The sequence below is a fragment of the Cherax quadricarinatus genome, chromosome 30, assembly GCF_038502225.1.
Source record: "Cherax quadricarinatus isolate ZL_2023a chromosome 30, ASM3850222v1, whole genome shotgun sequence".
NCBI lineage: Eukaryota > Metazoa > Arthropoda > Malacostraca > Decapoda > Parastacidae > Cherax > Cherax quadricarinatus.
In genome coordinates this window covers 35191868-35216046 of record NC_091321.1, presented here as the reverse complement: position 1 = coordinate 35216046, position 24179 = coordinate 35191868, and the positions used below count along the sequence as shown (strand labels likewise).

General features: G+C 44.0%; 1 protein-coding gene across 1 annotated transcript in view; it reads left to right on the top strand.

Moving 5' to 3' along the window:
- Nucleotides 1–24179, top strand: part of LOC128692777 (organic cation transporter protein-like) — a 146301-nt gene that overhangs the window by 2534 nt on the left and 119588 nt on the right. Inside the window, exons 2-3 of the mRNA XM_070090097.1 lie at nt 16984–17116; nt 17573–17724. Coding sequence (XP_069946198.1) covers nt 16988–17116; nt 17573–17724 — 281 coding nt within the window. The 5' untranslated portion in view covers nt 16984–16987. The remainder of the gene's footprint in view (nt 1–16983; nt 17117–17572; nt 17725–24179) is intronic.

Genomic DNA, 24179 nt, shown 5'->3' with positions numbered 1-24179 from the left:
CAGGAATTGGTAGAAAAATCAGAAAACAAAACGATGGACTTTGTAACAACAAAATGCAAGGAGGCAGAGGAAAGGTTTGTTCCCAAGGATAATAGAAATAATGGGAAGGACAGAACGAGCCCTTGGTTTACCCTAAGGTACAGGGAGGCAAAAACGAAGTGCTCTAGAGAATGGAAAAAGTACAGAAGGCAAAGGACTCAGGAGAATAAATAGATTAGTCGACGAGCCAGAAACGAGTATGCACATATAAGGAGGGAGGCCCAGCGGCTTTATGAAAATGACATATCATCGAAAGTCAAGTCTGACCCGAAGCTATTCTACAGCCACATCAGGAGGAAGACAACAGTCAAGGACCAGGTAATCAGGCTGAGGAAAGAAGGTGGGGAGCTCACAAGAAATGACCAGGAGGTATGTGAGAAGCTGAACATGAGATTTCAGGAAGTATTTACAGTGGAGGCTGAAGGGACAATGGGAAGACAAAACAGTGGGGTACAGCAACAAGGGATATACCAACAAGTGTTTGATGAATTACAACTGAGGAGGAGGTGGAGAAGCTCCTAAGCGACCTTGATACCTCAAAGGCAGTGGGACCGGACATCTCTCCATGGGTCCTTAGAGAGGGAGCAGGGACACTACATGTGCCATTAACCAAAATCTTCAACACTTCCCTTGAAACAGGGCAACTACCTGAGGTATGGAAGAAGGCAAATGTAGTCCCCATCTCTAAGAAGGGAGACAGAAATGAAGCACTAAATTATAGACCAGTGTCACTGACATGTATGGTACGCAAAGTCTTGGAAAAGATTATCAGGAGGAGAGTGGTGGAGCACCTGGAGCGGAACAAGATTATAAATAACAGCCAGCACGGATTCATGGAAGGCAAATCCTGTGTTACAAACCTACTAGAGTTTTATGACAAGGTAACTGAAGTAAGAAATGAGAGGGAGGGGTGGGTTGATTGCATTTTCTTGGACTGCAAGAAGGCCTTCGACACAGTTCCTCACAAGAGTTTAGTACAGAAGCTAGAGGAACAGGCACGTATAACAGGATGGGCACTGCAATGGATCGGAGAATACCTAACAGGGAGGCAACAGCTAGTCATGGTCCGTGATAAGGTATCACAGTGGGCGCCAGTGACGAGCGGGATCCCACAGGGGTCAGTCCTAGGACCAGTGCTATTCTTGGGATATGTGAACGACATGACGGAAGGGATAGACTCAGAAGTGACCCTGTTTGCAAATGACGTGAAGTTAATGAGAATTAAATCAGACGCGGACCAGACAGGTCTACAGAGAGACCTGGACAGGCTGGATTTGTGGTCTAGAAACTGGCTCCTAGAATTTAACCTCGCCAAATGCAAAGTCATGAAGATCGGAGGAGGGCAAAGAAGACCGCAGACAGAGTAAAGGTTTGGTGGCCAAAGGCTGCAAACCTCACTCAAGGAGAAAGACCTAGGAGTGAGTATAATACCGAGTACATCGCCAGAAGCACACATTAACCAGATAACTGCTGCGGCATATGGGCGCTTGTCAAACCTGAGAATAGCGTTCCGGTACCTCAGTAAGAAATCGTTCAAGACTTTATACACTGTGTACGCCAGGCCCATACTGGAGTACGCAGCACCAGTTTGGATCCCACACCTGGTCAAAACACGTCAAGAAATTAGAGAAAGTCCAAAGGTTTGCAACAAGACTAGGTCCAGAGCTAAGGGGCATGTCCTACGAGGAGAGGTTAGGGAAAATCGACCTGACGACACTGGAGGACAGGAGGCTCAGGGTACACATGATAACGACATACAAAATACTGCGTGGAATAGACAAGGTGGACAGAGATAGGATGTTCCAGAGATGGGACACAGAAAAAAGGGGTCACAATTGGAAGCTGAAGACTCAGATGAGTCAAAGAGATGTTAGGAAGTATTTCTTCAGTCATAGAGTAGTTAGGAAGTGAAATAGTCTGGCAAGCGATGTAGTGGAGGCAGGAACTATACATAGTTTTAAGACGAGGTATGATAAAGCTCATGGAGCAGAGGGAGAGAGGACCTAGTAGCGGTCGGTGAAGAGGCGGGGCCAGGAGCTGAGTCTCGACCCCTGCAACCACAATTAGGTGAGTACAATTAGGTGAGAACACCTACACACACACACACATACACACACACACATACACACACACAAACACACACACAGACACACACACAGACACCCACACCTAGCCAAGCATGTAAAGAAACTAGAGAAAGTGCAAAGGTTTGCAACAAGACTAGTCCCAGAGTTAAGAGGTATGTCCTATGAGGAGAGGTTAAGGGAAACCAACCTGACGACACTGGAGGACAGGAGAGATAGGGGGGACATGATAACGACTTACAAAATACTGAGAGGAATTGACAAGTTGGTCAAAGACAGGATGTTCCAGAGACTGGACACAGTAACAAGGAGAAACAGTTGGAAGTTGAAGACACAGATGAATCACAGGGATGTTAGGAAGTATTTCTTCAGCCACAGAGTAGTCACGAAGTGGAATAGTTTGGGAAGCGATGTAGTGGAGGCAGGATCCATACATAGCTTTAAGCAGAGGTACGATAAAGCTCATGGTTCAGGGAGAGTGACGTAGTAGCGACCAGTGAAGAGGCGGGCCCAGGAGCTTGGACTCGACCCCTGAAACCTCAACTAGGTGAGTACAACTAGGCGAGTACACACACACACAGGCCAGGAGCTGAGTCTCGACCCCTGCAACCACAAATAGGTGAGTACACACACACACATACACACACACACACACACATATACACACACACACATATACACACACACATACACACATATTCACACACACATATTCACACACACACACACACACACACACACACACACACACACACACACACACACACACACACACACACACACACACACATTCACACACACACACACACACACACACACATTCACACACACACATTCACACACACACACACACACACACACACACATTCACACACACACACATATACACACACACACACATATACACACACACACATACACACAGAAGAAGTGAAGAGGCTTCTGAGTGAGCTAGATACCTCAAAGGCAATGGGGCCAGATAACATCTCCCCATGGGTATTGAGAGAGGGAGCAGAGGCGCTATGTGTACCCCTAACAACAATATTCAATACATCTATCGAAACAGGGAGATTGCCTGAGGCATGGAAGACAGCAAATGTAGTCCCAATATTTAAAAAAGGAGACAGACATGAAGCATTAAACTACAGACCAGTGTCACTGACATGTATAGTATGCAAAATCATGGAGAAGATTATCAGGAGAAGAGTGGTGGAACACCTAGAAAGGAATGATCTCATCAACAGCAGCCAACATGGTTTCAGGGACGGGAAATCCTGTGTCACAAACCTACTGGAGTTCTATGACATGGTGACAGCAGTAAGACAAGAGAGAGAGGGGTGGGTGGATTGCATTTTCTTGGACTGCAAGAAGGCGTTTGACACAGTTCCACACAAGAGATTGGTGCAAAAACTGGAGGACCAAGCAGGGATAACAGGGAAGGCACTACAATGGATCAGGGAATACTTGTCAGGAAGACAGCAGCGAGTCATGGTACGCGGCGAGGTGTCAGAGTGGGCACCTGTGACCAGCGGGGTCCCGCAGGGGTCAGTCCTAGGACCAGTGCTGTTTCTGGTATTTGTGAACGACATGACGGAAGGAATAGACTCTGAGGTGTCCCTGTTTGCAGATGACGTGAAGTTGATGAGAAGAATTCACTCGATCGAAGACCAGGCAGAACTACAAAGGGATCTGGACAGGCTGCAGACCTGGTCCAGCAATTGGCTCCTGGAGTTCAATCCCACCAAGTGCAAAGTCATGAAGATTGGGGAAGGGCAAAGAAGGCCGCAGACGGAGTACAGTCTAGGGAGTCAGAGACTACAAACCTCACTCAAGGAAAAAGATCTTGGGGTGAGTATAACACCAGGCACATCTCCTGAAGCGCACATCAACCAAATAACTGCTGCAGCATATGGGCGCCTAGCAAACCTCAGAACAGCATTCCGACATCTTAATAAGGAATCATTCAGGACCCTGTACACCGTGTACGTTAGGCCCATATTGGAGTATGCGGCACCAGTTTGGAACCCACACCTAGCCAAGCACGTGAAGAAACTAGAGAAAGTGCAAAGGTTTGCAAAAAGACTAGTCCCAGAGCTAAGAGGTATGTCCTACGAGGAGAGGTTAAGGGAAATCACCCTGACGACACTGGAGGACAGGAGAGATAGGGGGGACATGATAACGACATACAAAATACTGAGAGGAATTGACAAGGTGGACAAAGACAGGATGTTCCAGAGATTGGACACAGTAACAAGGGGACACAGTTGGAAGCTGAAGACACAGATGAATCACAGGGATGTTAGGAAGTATTTCTTCAGCCACAGAGTAGTCAGTAAGTGGAATAGTTTGGGAAGCGATGTAGTGGAGGCAGGATCCATACATAGCTTTAAGCAGAGGTATGATAAAGCTCACGGCTCAGGGAGAGTGACCTAGTAGCGATCAGTGAAGAGGAGGGGCCAGGAGCTCGGACTCGACCCCCGCAACCTCAACTAGGTGAGTACAACTAGGTGAGTACACACACACACATACACACACACAACTTCCTGCAGAAGCCTCCCAACCAGGTCAACCCAAGTGCAACCAAACACTCTAAACCAAAACACCCATGCCACATCCAATGCCCCCACCCCCTGCATTACAAACTCCACCCCCACAGCAACCACCCATAGTTCCTTATCAGGTCTCCCACTTCCCCAACAACAATACACCTCCCAGACCACAATCTTAGAAAAGAAGTTGAAGGTGTGGTATGCAAATGCAGATGGAATAACAAATAAGTATGAGGAGTGGCACGAAAGAATCAAGGAGACATCCCCAGACATAATAGCACTCACAGAAACAAAACTCACCAGAATAATAACAGATTCAATCTTTCCATCCGGATATCAAATCCTCAGGAAAGACAGAGGGAGGAGAGGGGGAGGAGGAGTTGCACTGCTCATTAAAAACCAGTGAGGTTTTGAGAAAATGGAAGGAATGATGGCACGGGCGAAAGGGACTACTTAGTAGGAACAATCCAGTCTGAGGGACATAAGGTGATAATTGCAGTAATGTACAACCCACCACAGAACTGCAGGAGGCCAAGAGAAGAATACGATGAGAGCAACAGAGCAATGGTCGACACGCTAGCCGAGGTGGCCAGGAGAGCACACATGGGGGGAGCAAAGTTACTAGTTATGGGAGATTTCAATCACAAGGAGATTGACTGGGAAAACCTGGAGCCCCATGGGGGTCCCGAAACATGGAGAGCCAAGATGATGGATGTGGTACTGGAAAACCTCATGCATCAACATGTTAGAGACACTACCAGAGAGAGAGAGGAGAGGATGAACCAGCAAGACTGGACCTTGTATTCACCTTAAGTAGTTCTGACATCGAGGATATCATGTATGAAAGGCGCCTGGGAGCTAGTGATCATGTGGTTCTGTGCTTCGACTACATAGTTGAGCTCCAAGTGGAGAGAGCAGTAGGAATAGGGTGGGAAAAACCAAACTACAAAAGGGGGAACTACTCAGGCTTGAGGAACTTCTTTCAAGACATTCAGTGGGAGAGGGAACTGACAGGAAAACCAGTACAAGAAATGATGGACTATGTGGCAGCAAAATGCAAGGAGGCAGAGGAAAGGTTTGTTCCCAAGGCAAACAGAAATAATGGGAAGAACAGAACGAGTCCTTCATTCACCCAAAAGTGTAGGGAGGCAAAAACTAGGTGTACTAGAGAATGGAGAAGGTACAGAAGACAGAGAACTCAGGAAAATAAAGAGATTAGCCGAAGAGCCAGAAACGAATATGCACAGATAAGAAGGGAGGCTCAGCGGCAATACGAAAATGACATAGCATCGAAAGTCAAGACTGACCCGAAGCTGTTGTACAGCCACATCAACAGTCAAGGACCAGGTAATCAGACTGAGGAAGGGTGATGGGGAATTCACAAGAAACGACCCGGAGGTATGTCAGGAGCTCAACACAAGATTTAAAGAAGTATTTACAGTGGAAACCAGTAGGATTCCAGGAAATCAGAGCAGGGGGTGCACCAGCAATTGCTGGATGAGGTACATATAACCAAGGAGGAGGTGAAGAAGCTGCTATGCGAACTTGACACCTCAAAGGCGGTGGGACCAGACAACATCTCTCCGTGGGTCCTTAAAGAGGGAGCAGAGATATTGTGTGAGCCATTAACAAAGATCTTCAACACATCATTTGAAACTGGGCAACTCCCTGAGGTATGGAAGATGGCAAATGTAGTCCCAATTTTTAAAAAGGGAGACAGACATGAGGCACTAAACTACAGACCTGTATCACTAACGTGTATAGTATGCAAGGTCACGGAGAAGATCATCAGGAGGAGAGTGGTGGAGCACCTGGAAAGAAACAAGTGTATAATTGACAACCAGCATGGTTTCAGGGAGGGAAAATCCTGTGTCACAAACCTACTAGAGTTTTATGACAAGGTGACAGAAGTAAGACAAGAGAGAGAGGGGTGGATCGACTGCATTTTTTTTGGACTGCAAGAAGGCCTTCGACACAGTTCCTCACAAGAGGTTACTGCAAAAGCTAGAGGATCAGGCACACATAACAGGAAAGGCACTGCAATGGATCAGAGAATACCTGACAGCGAGGCAACAACGAGTCATGGTACGTGACGAAGTGTCAGAGTGGGCGCCTGTGACAAGCGGGGTCCCAAAGGGGTCAGTCCTAGGACCTGTGCTGTTCTTGGTATATGTGAATGTCATATCGGAATGGATAGACTCAGAAGTGTCCTTGTTTGCGGACGATGTGAAATTAATGAGAAGAATCAAATCGGATGAGGATCAGGCAGGACTACAAAGAGACCTGGACAGGCTACAAGCCTGGTCCAGCAACTGGCTCCTTGAGTTTAACCCAGCCAAATGCAAAGTCCTGAAGATTGGGGAAGGGCAAAGAAGACCGCAGACACAATATAGTTTAGACGGCCAAAGTCTGCAAACCTCACTCAAGGAAAAAGATCTGGGGGTGAGTATAACACCGAGCATATCTCCTGAGGCGCACATCAATCAGATAACTGCTGCAGCATACGGGCGCCTGGCAAACCTACGGATAGCGTTCCGATACCTCAGTAAGGATTCGTTTAAGACTCTGTATACCATTTACGTCAGGCCCATACTGGAGTATGCAGCACCAGTTTGGAATCCACACCTAGTCAAGCACGTCAAGAAATTAGAGAAAGTGCAAAGGTTTGCAACAAGACTATTCCCAGAGCTACGGGGATTGTCCTACGAAGAAAGGTTGAGGGAGATCGGCCTGACGACGCTGGAGGCAAGGAGGGTCAGGGGAGACATGATAACGACATATAAAATACTGCGCGGAATGGACGAGGTGGACAAAGACAGGATGTTCCAGAGATGGGACACAGACACAAGAGGTCACAATTGGAAGTTGAAGACTCAGATGAATCAGAGGGATGTTAGGAAGTATTTCTTCAGTCATAGAGTAGTCAAGCCGCAGAATAGCCTAGAAAGTGAAGTAGTGGAGGCGGGAACCATACATAGTTTTAAGGTGAGGTATGATAAAGCTCATGGAGCAGGGAGAGAGAGGACCTAGTAGCAATCAGTGAAGAGGCGGGGCCAGGAGCTATGACTCGACCCCTGCAACCACAAATAGGTGAGTACAAATAGGTGAGTACATACACACACTCTCACACACACACACACACACACACACACACACACACACACATACACACATTCCCAAACACACATTCACACACACAAGTCACAAAGACAGGATGTTCCAGAGATTGGACACAGTAACAAGGGGACACAGTTGGAAGCTGAAGACACAGATGAATCACAGGGATGTTAGGAAGTATTTCTTCAGCCACAGAGTAGTCAGTAAGTGGAATAGTTTGGGAAGCGATGTAGTGGAGGCAGGATCCATACATAGCTTTAAGCAGAGGTATGATAAAGCTCACGGCTCAGGGAGAGTGACCTAGTAGCGATCAGTGAAGAGGCGGGGCCAGGAGCTCGGACTCGACCCCCGCAACCTCATCTAGGTGAGTACAACTAGGTGAGTACACACACACATTCACACACACATTCACACATACACATACACACACACACATACACACACATACACACACACACACACACACACACACACACACACATACACACACACACACACACACACACACACACACTCAATACCCTCTTTCCCTCCTTTCTCCCTCTCTCTTTCTCTCCCTCTCCCTCTCTCTCTCTCTACCCTTTCTCTCCCCCTCACATTTCTCTCTCTCCCCCTTGGTCTTATCCCTCACCCCCATACTCTCTCCTCTCTCTCCCTCTTTCTACCCTTTCTCTCTCCTCTCTCTCCCTCTTTCTACCCTTTCTCTCTCTCCCCCACACCCTCTACCTCCTCTACACATGTAGTAAAAGGTAGTACATAACTGGGTGAAAGAATGACTTGTTAACACACGCTAGTATTATAATTATTAGAACTACTCTCAGGGTTAGTGGTATCTCATTAGTATTACGGATACACAGAAGTGAATTGTATTTCTGGGACATATAAACAACTGACGTGCTCACACACACACACACACGCGCACACACATACACACTCGGGGCCAGGAGCTGGGTCTCGACCCCGAAACCACAACTAGGTGAGTACACACAGCTGATCCTTGGAATTTGACTGCCTCCCCCACAGACCTCTTACCTTTTCCCTCCCTCGCGTTTCTCTCTCTCATAGCCTTCTTCCCTCCTTTCTCCCTCTCTCTCTCTTTCTCTCCCTCTCCCTCTCCCTCTCTTTCTCCCTCTCTCTACCCTTTCTCTCCCCCCTCACATTTCTCCCCCTCCCCCTTGGTCTTATCCCTCACCCCCATACTCTCTCCTCTCTCTCCCTCTTTCTACCCTTTCTCTCTCCTCTCTCTCCCTCTTTCTACCCTCTCTCTCTCTCCCCCACACCCTCTCCCTCCTCTAGCCTTCTGTCTGTGGTAATAAGTAAAAAAAAAAAAAAAAAAAAAAAATGGGTGGCCTTAGAGGACGGAAACCCAGAGATCTGGTGGACGAACCAGGGAGGAAAGACTGGGAGCTAGAGCTCCAAAAAAGGGAGGAAGAGTGGGGAAGGAAGATAGTAGAGCTTGGTAAGAAAATGGAGGAGCGGATAGCTGAAGAGTGCAGGAAGTGGGAAGTACAGGTCTTAGCAGCAGAAGCTAGGATACAGTGCTTAGAAGAGAAACTGCAAAGCCTGAAACAGATTAGAGAGACAAATGACAATTCAGGTGTGACAGGAAATTCAAAGTCAGGCGCAGACAAGGGGATGGTAAGCAACAACGGAGACATGCTGAGCATGAAGGCCCTATCAGACCCACGTGGGGCCAGGGAAAAGACGACGAGCACACTAAGATCAAACGATAGGTCCGAAAACAATGAAGGTATGCTATATGCAGAGATTCTAACAGCCAACTGCAGTAGCAAGGGACAGCTGGTCAGGAAAGACAGTCCACTGAGAATAGAAGTTTCAGATATGACAGGGACTGAAGGCAAGAACATGTCAATGGAAGGAAACAAAATGCCTCAGAGGACGCAGATGGAGACTCAGTGGGAGGAGGAAAGGGCGAGGTCAGTTTTTGTGTACGGGCTCCAAGAAGCCAAGGGGGCCAACTTTGAAGAAATAAAACAGGAGGAGAAAAAAATGATTGAAGGCATCATGAAAACAATAGGGGAGGGCAATATGACCCAGGTGACAATTTTTCAGAGAATTGGGTGGTTTGCGAGTGGAAGGATACGGCCTGTCAGAGTAACTTTCAAGGAAGAATCAGTTCGAACCAGGATTCTGCAAGAGAAAGCAAGACTGAGGGACAAAGAGGGGTACCAGAGAGTATACCTCGACCGCGACAGAACACAAGAAGAAAGGACTACACTGAAAGAGAGGGTACAGAGACGCAAGGAGGAACGAGAAACAATGAAAATGAGCAGGACCCAGACACAGGAGGAAGGGCAAACACACCCCACAGAATCTCCCACCAAAAGACTCCACCCGCGACATTCCCAACGCAACTGAGCAACCTATACTACAACCCACTCACTGTTCCCTCTGCCACCAATCCCCATATCACAAACCTCACCCCAACAGCTGTCCCTTATGGGCATTCTGACCCCACCCCCATCAACACAAACCCCACCTACACCACAGCCCCATATAGGCCCCCACCAAGGCTCTCGCTCCCCCAACCCCAATATTCTTGCATGACCACAATGATAGAAAAGAAACTAAAGGTTTGGTACACAAACGCGGATGGAATAATGAATAAACATGAGGAGTGGAATGAAAGAATCAGTGAAAAATCCCCAGACATCATAGCAGTCACAGAAACAAAACTCGCTGAGACAATAACAGACACAATCTTCCCAACAGGATATCAGATCCTGAGGAAAGATAGAAGGAGTAGAGGGGGAGGAGGGGTTGCACTGCTCATAAAACACCGATGGGGATTTGAGGAAATGGAAGGCATAGACATGATTGGAGAAAGAGACTACATTGTAGGTACAATTCAGTCCGGAGAACATAAAGTAGTCATTGGAGTGATGTACAACCCACCACAGAACTGCAGGAGGCCAAGAGAGGAGTACGAAGTAAACAACAGGGTGATGGTGGACACACTGGCTGAGGTGGCAAGAAGAGCTCACTCGAGCAGAGCAAAGTTACTGGTAATGGGCGATTTCAACCACAGGGAGATCGACTGGGAAAACCTGGAGCCACATGGGGGTCCCGAAACATGGAGAGCCAAGATGATGGATGTGGTACTTGAAAACCTCATGCATCAACATGTCAGGGACACAACCAGAGAGAGAGGGGAGGATGAGCCAGCAAGACTGGATCTTGTGTTCACCCTGAGCAGTTCAGACATTGAGGACATCACTTATGAGAGGCCCCTTGGAGCTAGCGATCATGTGGTTCTGAGTTTTGACTATATAGTAGAGTTACAAGTGGAGAAGGTAACAGGAACTGAAGGGGAAAGGCCAAACTATAAAAGGGGGGACTACACAGGTATGAGAAACTTCCTGCAGGAGGTTCAGTGGGACAGAGAAATGGTAGGAAAATCAGTAAACGAGATGATGGAATATGTGGCAGCAAAGTGCAAGGAGGCAGAGGAAAGTTTTGTTCCCAAGGGAAACGGAAATAATAGGAAGACCAAAACGAGTCCTTGGTTTACCCGAAGGTGTAGGGAGGCAAAAACTAAGTGCAACAGAGAATGGAAAAGGTACAGGAGGCATAGGACTCAGGAAAACAAGGGGATTAGTAGAAGAGCCAGAAACGAGTATGCACAGATAAGGAGGGAGGCCCAGCGACAGTATGAAAACGACATAGCATCGAAAGTCAAATCTGACCCGAAACTGCTGTATAGCCACATTAGGAGGAAGACAACAGTCAAGGACCAGGTGATAAGGCTGAGGAAAGAAGGTGGAGAACTCACAAGAAACGATCAAGAGGTATGTGAGGAGCTCAACACGAGATTTAAGGAAGTATTTACAGTAGAGACAGGAAGGACTCTGGGGGGACAGACCAGATGGGGACACCAGCAAGGAATACACCAACAAGTGTTGGACGACATACATACAGATGAGGAGGAGGTGAAGAAACTGCTAAGGGACATCGATACCTCAAAGGCAATGGGACCAGACAACATCTCCCCGTGGGTCCTTAGAGAGGGAGCAGATATGTTGTGCGTGCCACTTACCACAATCTTCAACACATCCCTGGAAACTGGGCAACTACCTGAGGTATGGAAGACGGCAAATGTAGTTCCCATTTTTAAAAAAGGAGACAGAAAAGAGGCACTAAACTATAGACCTGTGTCACTGACGTGTATAGTATGCAAAATTATGGAGAAGATTATCAGGAGGAGAGTGGTAGAGCACCTGGAACGGAACAGGAGTATAAATGCCAACCAGCACGGATTCACGGAAGGCAAATCCTGTGTCACAAACCTTCTGGAGTTTTATGATAAAATAACAGAAGTAAGACAAGAGAGAGAGGGGTGGGTTGATTGCATCTTCTTGGACTGCAAGAAGGCCTTTGACACAGTTCCTCACAAGAGATTAGTGCAGAAGCTAGAGCATCAGGCGCATATTACAGGAAGGGCACTGCAATGGATCAGAGAATACCTGACAGGGAGGCAACAACGAGTCATGGTACGTAATGATGTATCACAGTGGGCACCTGTGACGAGCGGGGTCCCACAGGGGTCGGTCCTAGGACCAGTGCTATTTTTGGTAAATGTGAACGACATGACGGAAGGGTTAGACTCAGAAGTGTCCCTGTTTGCAGATGATGTGAAGTTAATGAGGAGAATTAAATCTGATGAGGACCAGGCAGGACTTCAAAGAGACCTGGACAGACTGGACACCTGGTCCAGCAAATGGCTTCTCGAATTTAATCCTGCCAAATGCAAAGTCATGAAGATGGGGGAGGGGCACAGAAGACCACAGACAGAGTATAGGCTAGGTGGCCAAAGACTGCAAACCTCACTCAAGGAGAAAGATCTTGGGGTGAGTATAACACCGAGCATGTCTCCGGAAGCACACATCAATCAGATAACTGCTGCAGCATATGGGCGCCTGGCAAACCTGAGAACAGCATTCCGATACCTTAGTAAGGAATCATTCAAGACACTGTACACCGTGTATGTCAGGCCCATACTGGAGTATGCAGCACCTGTTTGGAACCCGCACTTGATAAAGCACGTCGAGAAACTAGAGAAAGTACAAAGGTTTGCGACAAGGTTAGTTCCAGAGCTAAGGGGAATGTCCTATAAGGAAAGATTAAGGGAAATCGGCCTGACCACACTGGAGGACAGGAGGGTCAGGGGAGACATGATAACGACATATAAAATACTGCGTGGAATAGACAAGGTGGACAAAGACAGGATGTTCCAGGGAGGGGACACAGAAACAAGAGGCCACAATTGGAAGTTGAAGACACAAATGAGTCAGAGAGATAGTAGGAAGTATTTCTTCAGTCATAGAGTTGTAAGGCAGTGGAATAGCCTAGAAAATGACGTAGTGGAGGCAGGAACCATACACAGTTTTAAGACGAGGTTTGATAAAGCTCATGGAGCGGGGAGAGAGAGGGCCTAGTAGCAACCGGTGAAGAGGCGGGGCCAGGAGCTAGGACTCGACCCCTGCAACCACAAATAGGTGAGTACAAATAGGTGAGTACACACACACACACACACACACACACACACACACACATTTTATATATATATATATATATATATATATATATATATATATATATATATATATATATATATATATATATATATATATATATATATGTATATATATATATATATATATTATAAAATTAGAGGAATAAGTTTAATGAGTATTCCAGGAAAAGTGTATGGTAGGGTTATAATTGAAAGAATTAGAGGTAAGACAGAATGTAGGATTGCGGATGAACAAGGAGGTTTTAGAGTGGGTAGGGGATGTGTAGATCATTGAAGCATATATGTGAACAGTATTTAGATAAAGGTAGGGAAGTTTTATTGCATTTATGGATTTAGAAAAGGCATATGATGGAGTGGATAGGGGAGCAATGTGGCAGATGTTTAAGTATCTGAAATAGGTGGTAAGTTATTAAATGCTGTAAAGAGTTTTTATGAGGATAGTGAGGCTCAGGTTAGGGTATGTAGAAGAGAGGGAGAATACTTCCCGGTAAAAGTAGGTCTTAGACAAGGATGTGTAATGTCACCATGGTTGTTTAATATATTTATAAATGGGGTTGTAAAAGAAGTAAATGCTAGGGTGTTCGGGAGAAGGGTGGGATTAAATTATGAGGAATCAAGTACAAAATGGGAATTGACACAGTTGCTTTTTGCTGATGATACTGTGCTTATGGGAGATTCTAAAGAAAAATTGCAATGGTTAGTGAACGAGATTGGGAGTGTGTGTAGAAAGTTAAAAGTGAACATAGAAAAGAGTATGGTGATGAGGGTATCAAATGATTTAGATAAAGAAAAATTGGATATCAAATTGGGGAGGAGGAGTATGGAAGAAGTGAATGCTTTCAGATACTTGGGAGTTCACGTGTTAGCGGATGGATTTATGAAGGATGAGGTTAATCATAGAATTGTTGAGGGGAAAAAGGTGAGTGGTGCGTTGAGGTATATGTGGAGACAAAAAACATTATCTATGAAGGCAAAGAAGGGAATGTATGAAAGTATAGTAGTACCAACACTCTTATATGGGTGTGAAGCTTGGGTGGTAAATGCAGCAGCGAGGAGACGGTTGGAGGCAGTGGAGATGTCCTGTTTAAGGGCAATGTGTGGTGTAAATATTATGCAGAAAATTCGGAGTGTGGAAATTAGGAGAAGGTGTGGAGTTAATAAAAGTATTAGTCAGAGGACTCAAGAGGGGTTGTTGAGGTGGTTTGGTCATTTAGAGAGAATGGATCAAAGTAGAATGACATGGAGAGCATTTAAATCTGTAGGGGAAAGGAAGGCCGGGTAGGGGTCGTCCTCGAAAAGGTTGGAAGGAAGGGGTAAGGGAGGTTTTGTGCGCGAGGGGCTTGGACTTCCAGCAAGCGTGCGTGAGCGTGTTCGATAGGAGTGAATGGAGAAGAATGGTATTTGGGACCTGACGATCTGTTGGAGTGTGAGCAGGGTAATAGTGAAGGGATTCAGGGAAACCAGTTATTTTTATATAGCCGGACTTGAGTCCTGGAAATGGGAAGTACAATGCCTGTACTCTAAAGGAAGGGTTCGGGATATTGACGGTTTGGAGGGATATGTTGTGTATCTTTATACGTATATGCTTCTAAACTGTTGTATTCTGAGCACCTCTGCAAACACAGTGATTATGTGTGTGAGTGAGGTGAAAGTGTTGAATGATGAAAGTATTTTCTTTTTGGGGATTTTCTTTCTTTTTGGGTCACCCTGCCTCGGTGGGAGACGGCCCACTTGGTAAATATATATATATATATATATATATATATATATATATATATATATATATATATATATATTTATATATAAATATACATATATATGCAATAAGATCACAGTAAACAGGTGATTTCAAAATATGCAAAACAACCAATCTGAAAAAATAGAGAAATTCCAAGCGCTTTCGTGACTACTCACATTATCAAGGAACTATATGTGAGTAGTCACGAAAGCGCTTGGAATTTCTCTATTCTTTCAGAGTGGTTGTTTTGCATATATATATATATATATATATATATATATATATATATATATATATATATATATATATATATATATATATATATATATATATACATATTCGTGCCGAATATGTAAAACTGGTCAATTAGCAAGAACTCATTTAAAATTAAGTCCTTTCTAAAATTTTCTCTTATACGTTTAAAGATATATTTTTTTTCATTAATGTTAATATAAAAATTTTTAATTTTGCACCAAAAGAATCTTAGAAAACTTACCTAATTTTATTATAACAAGAGCAATTTATTTTAGCCTATCCCAATTAAATATATTTTAGATTTGTTTACAGTAATTTAATACTAAACAAACACAGTGAAATATATTTTTTTTCGTTAGGTTCAGAATGATTTTGGCGAAGTTATTGCAAAAACAAATTTTCACTTGTCCTATATTGCAAGATGAACGTTGCTATTTAAGCCAAGATCGCAAATTCTGCCTATTCGGCACGACATATATATTTATATATATATATATATATATATATATATATATATATATATATATATATATATATATATATATATATATATATATATATATTATTATTATTATTATTATTATCACACTGGCCGATTCCCACCAAGGCAGGGCGGCCCGAAAAAGAAAAATTTTCACCATCATTCACTCCATCACTGTCTTGCCAGAAGGGTGCTTTACACTACAGTTTTTAAAACTGCAACATTAACACCCCTCCTCCAGAGTGCAGGCACTGTACTTCCCATCTCCAGGACTCAAGTCCGGCCTGCCGGTTTCCCTGAACCCCTTCATAAATGTTACTTTGCTCACACTCCAACAGCACGTCAAGTATTAAAAACCATTTGTCTCCATTCACTCCTATCAAACACGCTCAAGCATGCCTGCTGGAAGTTCAAGCCCCTCGCACACAAAACCTCCTTTACCCCCTCCCTCCAACCCTTCCTAGGCCGACCCCTACCCCGCCTTCCTTCCACTACAGACTGATACACTCTTGAAGTCATTCTGTTTCGCTCCATTCTCTCTACATGTCCGAACCACCTCAACAACCCTTCCTCAGCCCTCTGGACAACAGTTTTGGTAATCCCGCACCTCCTCCTAACTTCCAAACTACGAATTCTCTGCATTATATTCACACCACACATTGCCCTCAGACATGACATTTCCACTGCCTCCAGCCTTCTCCTCGCTGCAACATTCATCACCCATGCTTCACACCCATATAAGAGCGTTGGTAAAACTATACTCTCATACATTCCCCTCTTTGCCTCCAAGGACAAAGTTCTTTGTCTCCACAGACTCCTAAGTGCACCACTCACCCTTTTCCCCTCATCAATTCTATGATTCACCTCATATAAATATATATGTATATATATATATATATATATATATATATATATATATATATATATATATATATATATATATATATAATATATATGTAATATATATGTATATAATATATATATATATTTTCATATCCGACTTGACTAAATAAGTAATTTTTACCTTCCAATTCCATGGATTAAACTTAACTCCCATTTCCCAAGGGGCTGCATTACACGTACGAGTCTATAACGAATTTAAGAATAAATGGGGATGTTTCATTCCTTAATTCATTTTCTATGGTATAAATATAGTTTTACCGCAGGATAATGCCGGAGAGTTACCGGTGGTTAGTGTCACAGGGACGCAGAGAAGACGCTAAGAGGGTTATACACAATGTTGCCAGAGTCAATGATGTTGAAGTTCCTAAACATCTGCTGGATGATCACACTGAGGAGGTAATTAGTCTGACATATTTCTTTCTTATTGCAAATTATGTAACTGTTTAATTCGTGCTGTGTTTACAGCAATTTTTAGTAACTACAATAAGAGCTTGTGTAATATATTATTTAGCTCGTCAGATGATGAACTCTTTTTAATTAATTGTTATACTTGAAGACTGAGACACTTATGCAGTATATGGGAATCTTTATTAAAGAAATGTTCCGTCACACAGTGGCTTCATCAGTCCAATACAAGGCAGAGAGGGGTAAGGAGAGGAGGAGTTTTAGGTAATCAGTGAAACCTCAAATTCTTCCTCTTCCTTATCTTTCTCTGTCTTTTACTGGACTGATGAAGTCACTATGTGGCGAAACGTTTCCTTAATAAAGATTCCCATAAGTTGCATTAGTGCCTCAGTCTTCAACTTGTGGAACTTGAAACCGTTTATCACATAAGTGTTACATTACCGACAGGTTCCCACTGTTGATGGAACACTGTCAGTCGCCAACAGTAAAGTTGAACTTGTCAGTCATAACAAACACGAAAATAAAAGCAAGAAGACTGTTATTGATCTTCTGAGAACTCCTAACATGAGGAAAAGAACATTTAACATGTTCTTCTGTTGGTAAGTACTGTAACCGAGCCATAACACTGACTTGTTATCTAGTCTGGAAATTCCCTGATAAAGATACATAAGACACATCATTTGTTTACAGTCGTGTCATTACGATTTAATGAGTCATTCATCTTTAAAATTCCTGTATTAAAAAAAACTGAAAAAAAAATAGATCAATCATTTAAATTTATTGATTAATGGTACGTCTTATTTATCGTAAAGTAAAAAAAACTTAACATGTGAGATAAAATTTAACACCTTTAGAGACCTTGGTAAATTTAGTTGTCAATCATTAAGAAAGAAGAGTTTGTGTCGCAGGTTTTGAAACCTGCGACAAAACCTGCGACAAAACCTGCGACAAAACCTGCGACAAAACCTGCGACAAAACCTGCGACAAAACCTGCGACAAAACCTGCGACAAAACCTGCTACAAAACCTGCGACAAAACCTGCGACAAAACCTGCGACAAAACCTGCGACAAAACCTGCAACAAAACCTGCGACAAAACCTGCGACAAAACCTGCAACAAAACCTGCGACAAAACCTGCGACAAAACCTGCGACAAAACCTGCAACAAAACCTGCGACAAAACCTGCGACAAAACCTGCGACAAAACCTGCGACAAAACCTGCGACAAAACCTGCGACAAAACCTGCGACAAAACCTGCGACAAAACCTGCGACAAAACCTGCGACAAAACCTGCGACAAAACCTGCGACAAAACCTGCGACAAAACCTGCGACAAAACCTGCGACAAAACCTGCGACAAAACCTGCGACAAAACCTGCGACAAAACCTGCGACAAAACCTGCGACAAAACCTGCGACAAAACCTGCGACAAAACCTGCGACAAAACCTGCAACAAAACCTGCGACAAAACCTGCGACAAAACCTGCGACAAAACCTGCGACAAAACCTGCGACAAAACCTGCGACAAAACCTGCGACAAAACCTGCGACAAAACCTGCGACAAAACCTGCGACAAAACCTGCGACAAAACCTGCGACAAAACCTGCGACAAAACCTGCGACAAAACCTGCAACAAAACCTGCAACAAAACCTGCGACAAAACCTGCGACAAAACCTGCAACAAAACCTGCGACAAAACCTGCGACAAAACCTGCGACAAAACCTGCAACAAAACCTGCGACAAAACCTGCGACAAAACCTGCTACAAAACCTGCGACAAAACCTGCGACAAAACCTGCGACAAAACCTGCGACAAAACCTGCGACAAAACCTGCGACAAAACCTGCGACAAAACCTGCGACAAAACCTGCGACAAAACCTGCGACAAAAAGTTTGTACTGACTTAAGAAATTAATGAACACAAAGATTTTTATTATTATTTCACGAGTACTTTACACTTTATAGATTTTATTTTAATTTCCGAAATTTGTCTGTCAATAAAATTGATCTAAATAGAGGTAATAATCTTAATTACTTGTTCAGTATTTTTACAAGTACATGTACGAGGTATACAGTCCATAGGTGACATCAGTGATGTATACAGTCCATAGGTGACATCAGTGATGTATACAGTCCATAGGTGACATCAGTGATGTATACAGTCCATAGGTGACATCAGTGATGTATACACTCCATAGCTGACATCAGTGATGTATACAGTCCATAGGTGACATCAGTGATGTATACAGTCCATAGGTGACATCAGTGATGTATACACTCCATAGCTGACATCAGTGATGTATACAGTCCATAGGTGACATCAGTGATGTATACAGTCCATAGGTGACATCAGTGATGTATACAGTCCATAGGTGACATCAGTGATGTATACAGTCCATAGGTGACATCAGTGATGTATACAGTCCATAGCTGACATCAGTGATGTATACAGTCCATAGGTGACATCAGTGATGTATACAGTCCATAGGTGACATCAGTGATGTATACACTCCATAGCTGACATCAGTGATGTATACAGTCCATAGGTGACATCAGTGATGTATACAGTCCATAGCTGACATCAGTGATGTATACACTCCATAGGTGACATCAGTGATGTATACAGTCCATAGGTGACATCAGTGATGTATACAGTCCATAGGTGACATCAGTGATGTATACAGTCCATAGGTGACATCAGTGATATATTCAGTCCATAGGTGACATCAGTAATATATACAGTCCCTAGGTGGCATGAGTTATATATACAGTCCATAGCTGACATCAGTGATGTATACAGTCCATAGGTGACATCAGTGATGTATACAGTCCATAGGTGACATCAGTGATGCATACAGTCCATAGGTGACATCAGTGATGCATACAGTCCATAGGTGACATCAGTGATATATACAGTCCATAGCTGACATCAGTGATATATACAGTCCATAGCTGACATCATTGATATATACAGTCCATACCTGACATCAGTGATATATACAGTCCATAGGTGACATCAGTGATGCATACAGTCCATAGCTGACATCAGTGATATATACAGACCATAGGTGACATCAGTGATATATACAGTCCATAGGTGACATCAGTGATATATACAGTCCATAGCTGACATCAGTGATATATACAGTCCATAGCTGACATCAGTGACATATATAGTCCATAGCTGACATCAGTGATATATACAGTCCATAGGTGACATCAGTGATATATACAGACTATAGCTGACATCAATGATACAGTCCATACCTGGAGTTTACCTGGAGAGAGTTCCAGGGGCCAACGCCCCTGCGGCCCGTTCTGTGACCAGGCCTCCTGGTGGATCAGAGCCTGATCAACCAGGCTGTTGCTGCTGGCTGCACGCAAACCAACGTACGAGCCACAGCCCGGCTGGTCAAGAACCGACTTTAGGTGCTTGTCCAGTGCCAGCTTGAAGACTGCCAGGGGTCTGTTGGTAATCCCCCTTATGTATGCTGGGAGGCAGTTAAACAGTCTCGGGCCCCTGACACTTATTGTATGGTCTCTTAACGTGCTAGTGACACCCCTGCTTTTCATTGGGGGGATGTTGCATCGTCTGCCAAGTCTTTTGCTTTCGTAGTGAGTGATTTTCGAGTGCAAGTTCGGTACTAGTCCCTCTAGGATTTTCCAGGTGTATATAATCATGTATCTCTCCCTCCTGCGTTCCAGGGAATACAGGTTTAGGAACCTCAAGCGCTCCCAGTAACTGAGGTGTTTTATCTCCGTTATGCGTGCCGTGAAGGTTCTCTGTACATTTTCTAGGTTAGCAATTTCACCTGCCTTGAAAGGTGCTGTTAGTGTGCAGCAATATTCCAGCCTAGATAGAACAAGTGACCTGAAGAGTGTCATCATGGGCTTGGCCTCCCTAGTTTTGAAGGTTCTCATTATCCATCCTGTCATTTTTCTAGCAGATGCGATTGATACAATGTTATGGTCCTTGAAGGTGAGATCCTCCGACATGATCACTCCCAGGTCTTTGACGTTGGTGTTTCGCTCTATTTTGTGGCCAGAATTTGTTTTGTACTCTGATGAAGATTTAATTTCCTCGTGTTTACCATATCTGAGTAATTGAAATTTCTCATCGTTGAACTTCATATTGTTTTCTGCAGCCCACAGAAAGATTTGGTTGATGTCCGCCTGGAGCCTTGCTGTGTCTGCAATGGAAGACACTGTCATGCAGATTCGGGTGTCATCTGCAAAGGAAGACACGGTGCTGTGGCTGACATCCTTGTCTATGTCGGATATGAGGATGAGGAACAAGATGGGAGCGAGTACTGTGCCTTGTGGAACAGAGCTTTTCACCGTAGCTGTTTACTCTGTTGACGACTACTCTCTGTGTTCTGTTAGTGAGGAAATTATAGATCCATCGACCGACTTTTCCTGTTATTCCTTTAGCACGCATTTTGTGCGCTATTACGCCATGGTCACACTTGTCGAAGGCTTTTGCAAAGTCTGTATATATCACATCTGCATTCTTTTTGTCTTCTAGTGCATTTAGGACCTTGTCGCAGTGATCCAATAGTTGAGACAGACAGGAGCGACCTGTTCTAAACCCATGTTGCCCTGGGTTGTGTAACTGATGGGTTTCTAGATAGGTGGTGATCTTGCTTCTTAGGACCCTTTCAAAGATTTTTATGATATGGGATGTTAGTGCTATTGGTCTGTAGTTCTTTGCTGTTGCTTTACTGCCCCCTTTGTGGAGTGGGGCTATGTCTGTTGTTTTTAGTAACTGTGGGACGACCCCCGTGTCCATGCTCCCTCTCCATAGGATGGAAAAGGCTCGTAATAGGGGCTTCTTGCAGTTCTTGATGAACACAGAGTTCCATGACTCTGGCCCTGGGGCAGAGTGCATGGGCATGTCATTTATCGCCTGTTCGAAGTCATTTGGCGTCAGGATAACATCGGATAGGCTTGTGTTAATCAAATTTTGTGGCTCTCTCATAAAAATTTCATTTTGATCTTCGACTCTCAGTCTGGTTAGCGGCTTGCTAAAAACTGAGTCATATTGGGACTTGAGTAGCTCACTCATTTCCTTGCTGTCATCTGTGTAGGACCCATCTTGTTTAAGTAGGGGCCCAATACTGGACGTTGTTCTCGACTTTGATTTGGCATAGGAGAAGAAATACTTTGGGTTTCTTTCGATTTCATTTATGGCTTTTAGTTCTTCCCGCGATTCCTGACTCCTATAAGATTCCTTTAGCTTAAGTTTGATGCTTGCTATTTCTCTGACCAGTGTCTCCCTAAGCATTTCAGATATATTGACCTCTTTTAGCCGCTCTGTTAATCTTTTCCGTCGCCTGTAAAGGGAGCGCCTGTCTCTTTCTATTTTACATCTACTCCTCCTTTTTCTTAGAGGAATAAGCCTTGTGCATACATCGAGTGCCACCAAGTTAATCTGTTCTAGGCATAAGTTGGGGTCTGTGTTGCTTAGTATATCTTCCCAGCTTATATCGGTTAGGACTTGGTTTACTTGGTCCCAGCTGGTCTAGTGGTTAGCGCGACGGGCTGGAGTTTTGAGACTCTATGACCGCGGGTTCAATCCCGGCCGGGGGTATGGTTCACTTTGTTTTTGTTATTGAAGTTGAATTTGGTGAATGCTCCCTCGTGACTAGTCTCATTTTGTCGGTCTGGGGCTCCACGCATACATGTCTGAACCTCAATTATGTTGTGATCTGAGAAAATTGTTTTTGATATGGTGACATTTCTTATCAGATCATCATTGTTAGTGAAGATGAGGTCTAGTGTATTCTCCAGTCTAGTAGGCTCTATTATTTGCTGGTTTAAATTGAATTTTGTGCAGAGATTTAAAAGCTCGTGTGAGTGTGAGTTTTCATCAGAGCTGCCTCCTGGTGTTATTACTGCAACAATATTATTTGCTATATTCCTCCATTTTAGGTGCCTTAAGTTGAAATCCCCCAGGAGCAAGATGTTGGGTGCAGGAGCTGGAAGATTTTCCAGACAGTGGTCAATTTTTAACAGCTGTTCCTGGAATTGCTGGGATGTTGCATCCGGAGGCTTGTAGACTACCACAATGACTAGGTTTTGGTTCTCGACCTTTACTGCTAAAACTTCCACTACATCATTTGAGGCATTATATACAGACCATAGCTGACATCAGTGATATATACAGACCATAGCTGACATCACTGACATATACAGACCATAGCTGACATCACTGACATATACAGACCATAGCTGACATCACTGACATATACAGACCATAGCTGACATCACTGACATATACAGACCATAGCTGACATCACTGACATATACAGACCATAGCTGACATTACTGACATATACAGACCATAGCTGACATCACTGACATATACAGACCATAGCTGACATCACTGACATATACAGACCATAGCTGACATCACTGACATATACAGACCATAGCTGACATCACTGACATATACAGACCATAGCTGACATCACTGACATATACAGACCATAGCTGACATCACTGACATATACAGACCATAGCTGACATCACTGACATATACAGACCATAGCTGACATCACTGACATATACAGACCATAGCTGACATCACTGACATATACAGACCATAGCTGACATCACTGACATATACAGACCATAGCTGACATCACTGACATATACAGACCATAGCTGACATCAGTGATATATACAGACCATAGCTGACATCACTGACATATACAGACCATAGCTGACATCACTGACATATACAGACCATAGCTGACATCACTGACATATACAGACCATAGCTGACATCACTGACATATACAGACCATAGCTGACATCACTGACATATACAGACCATAGCTGACATCACTGACATATACAGACCATAGCTGACATCACTGACATATACAGACCATAGCTGACATCACTGACATATACAGACCATAGCTGACATCACTGACATATACAGACCATAGCTGACATCACTGACATATACAGACCATAGCTGACATCACTGACATATACAGACCATAGCTGACATCACTGACATATACAGACCATAGCTGACATCACTG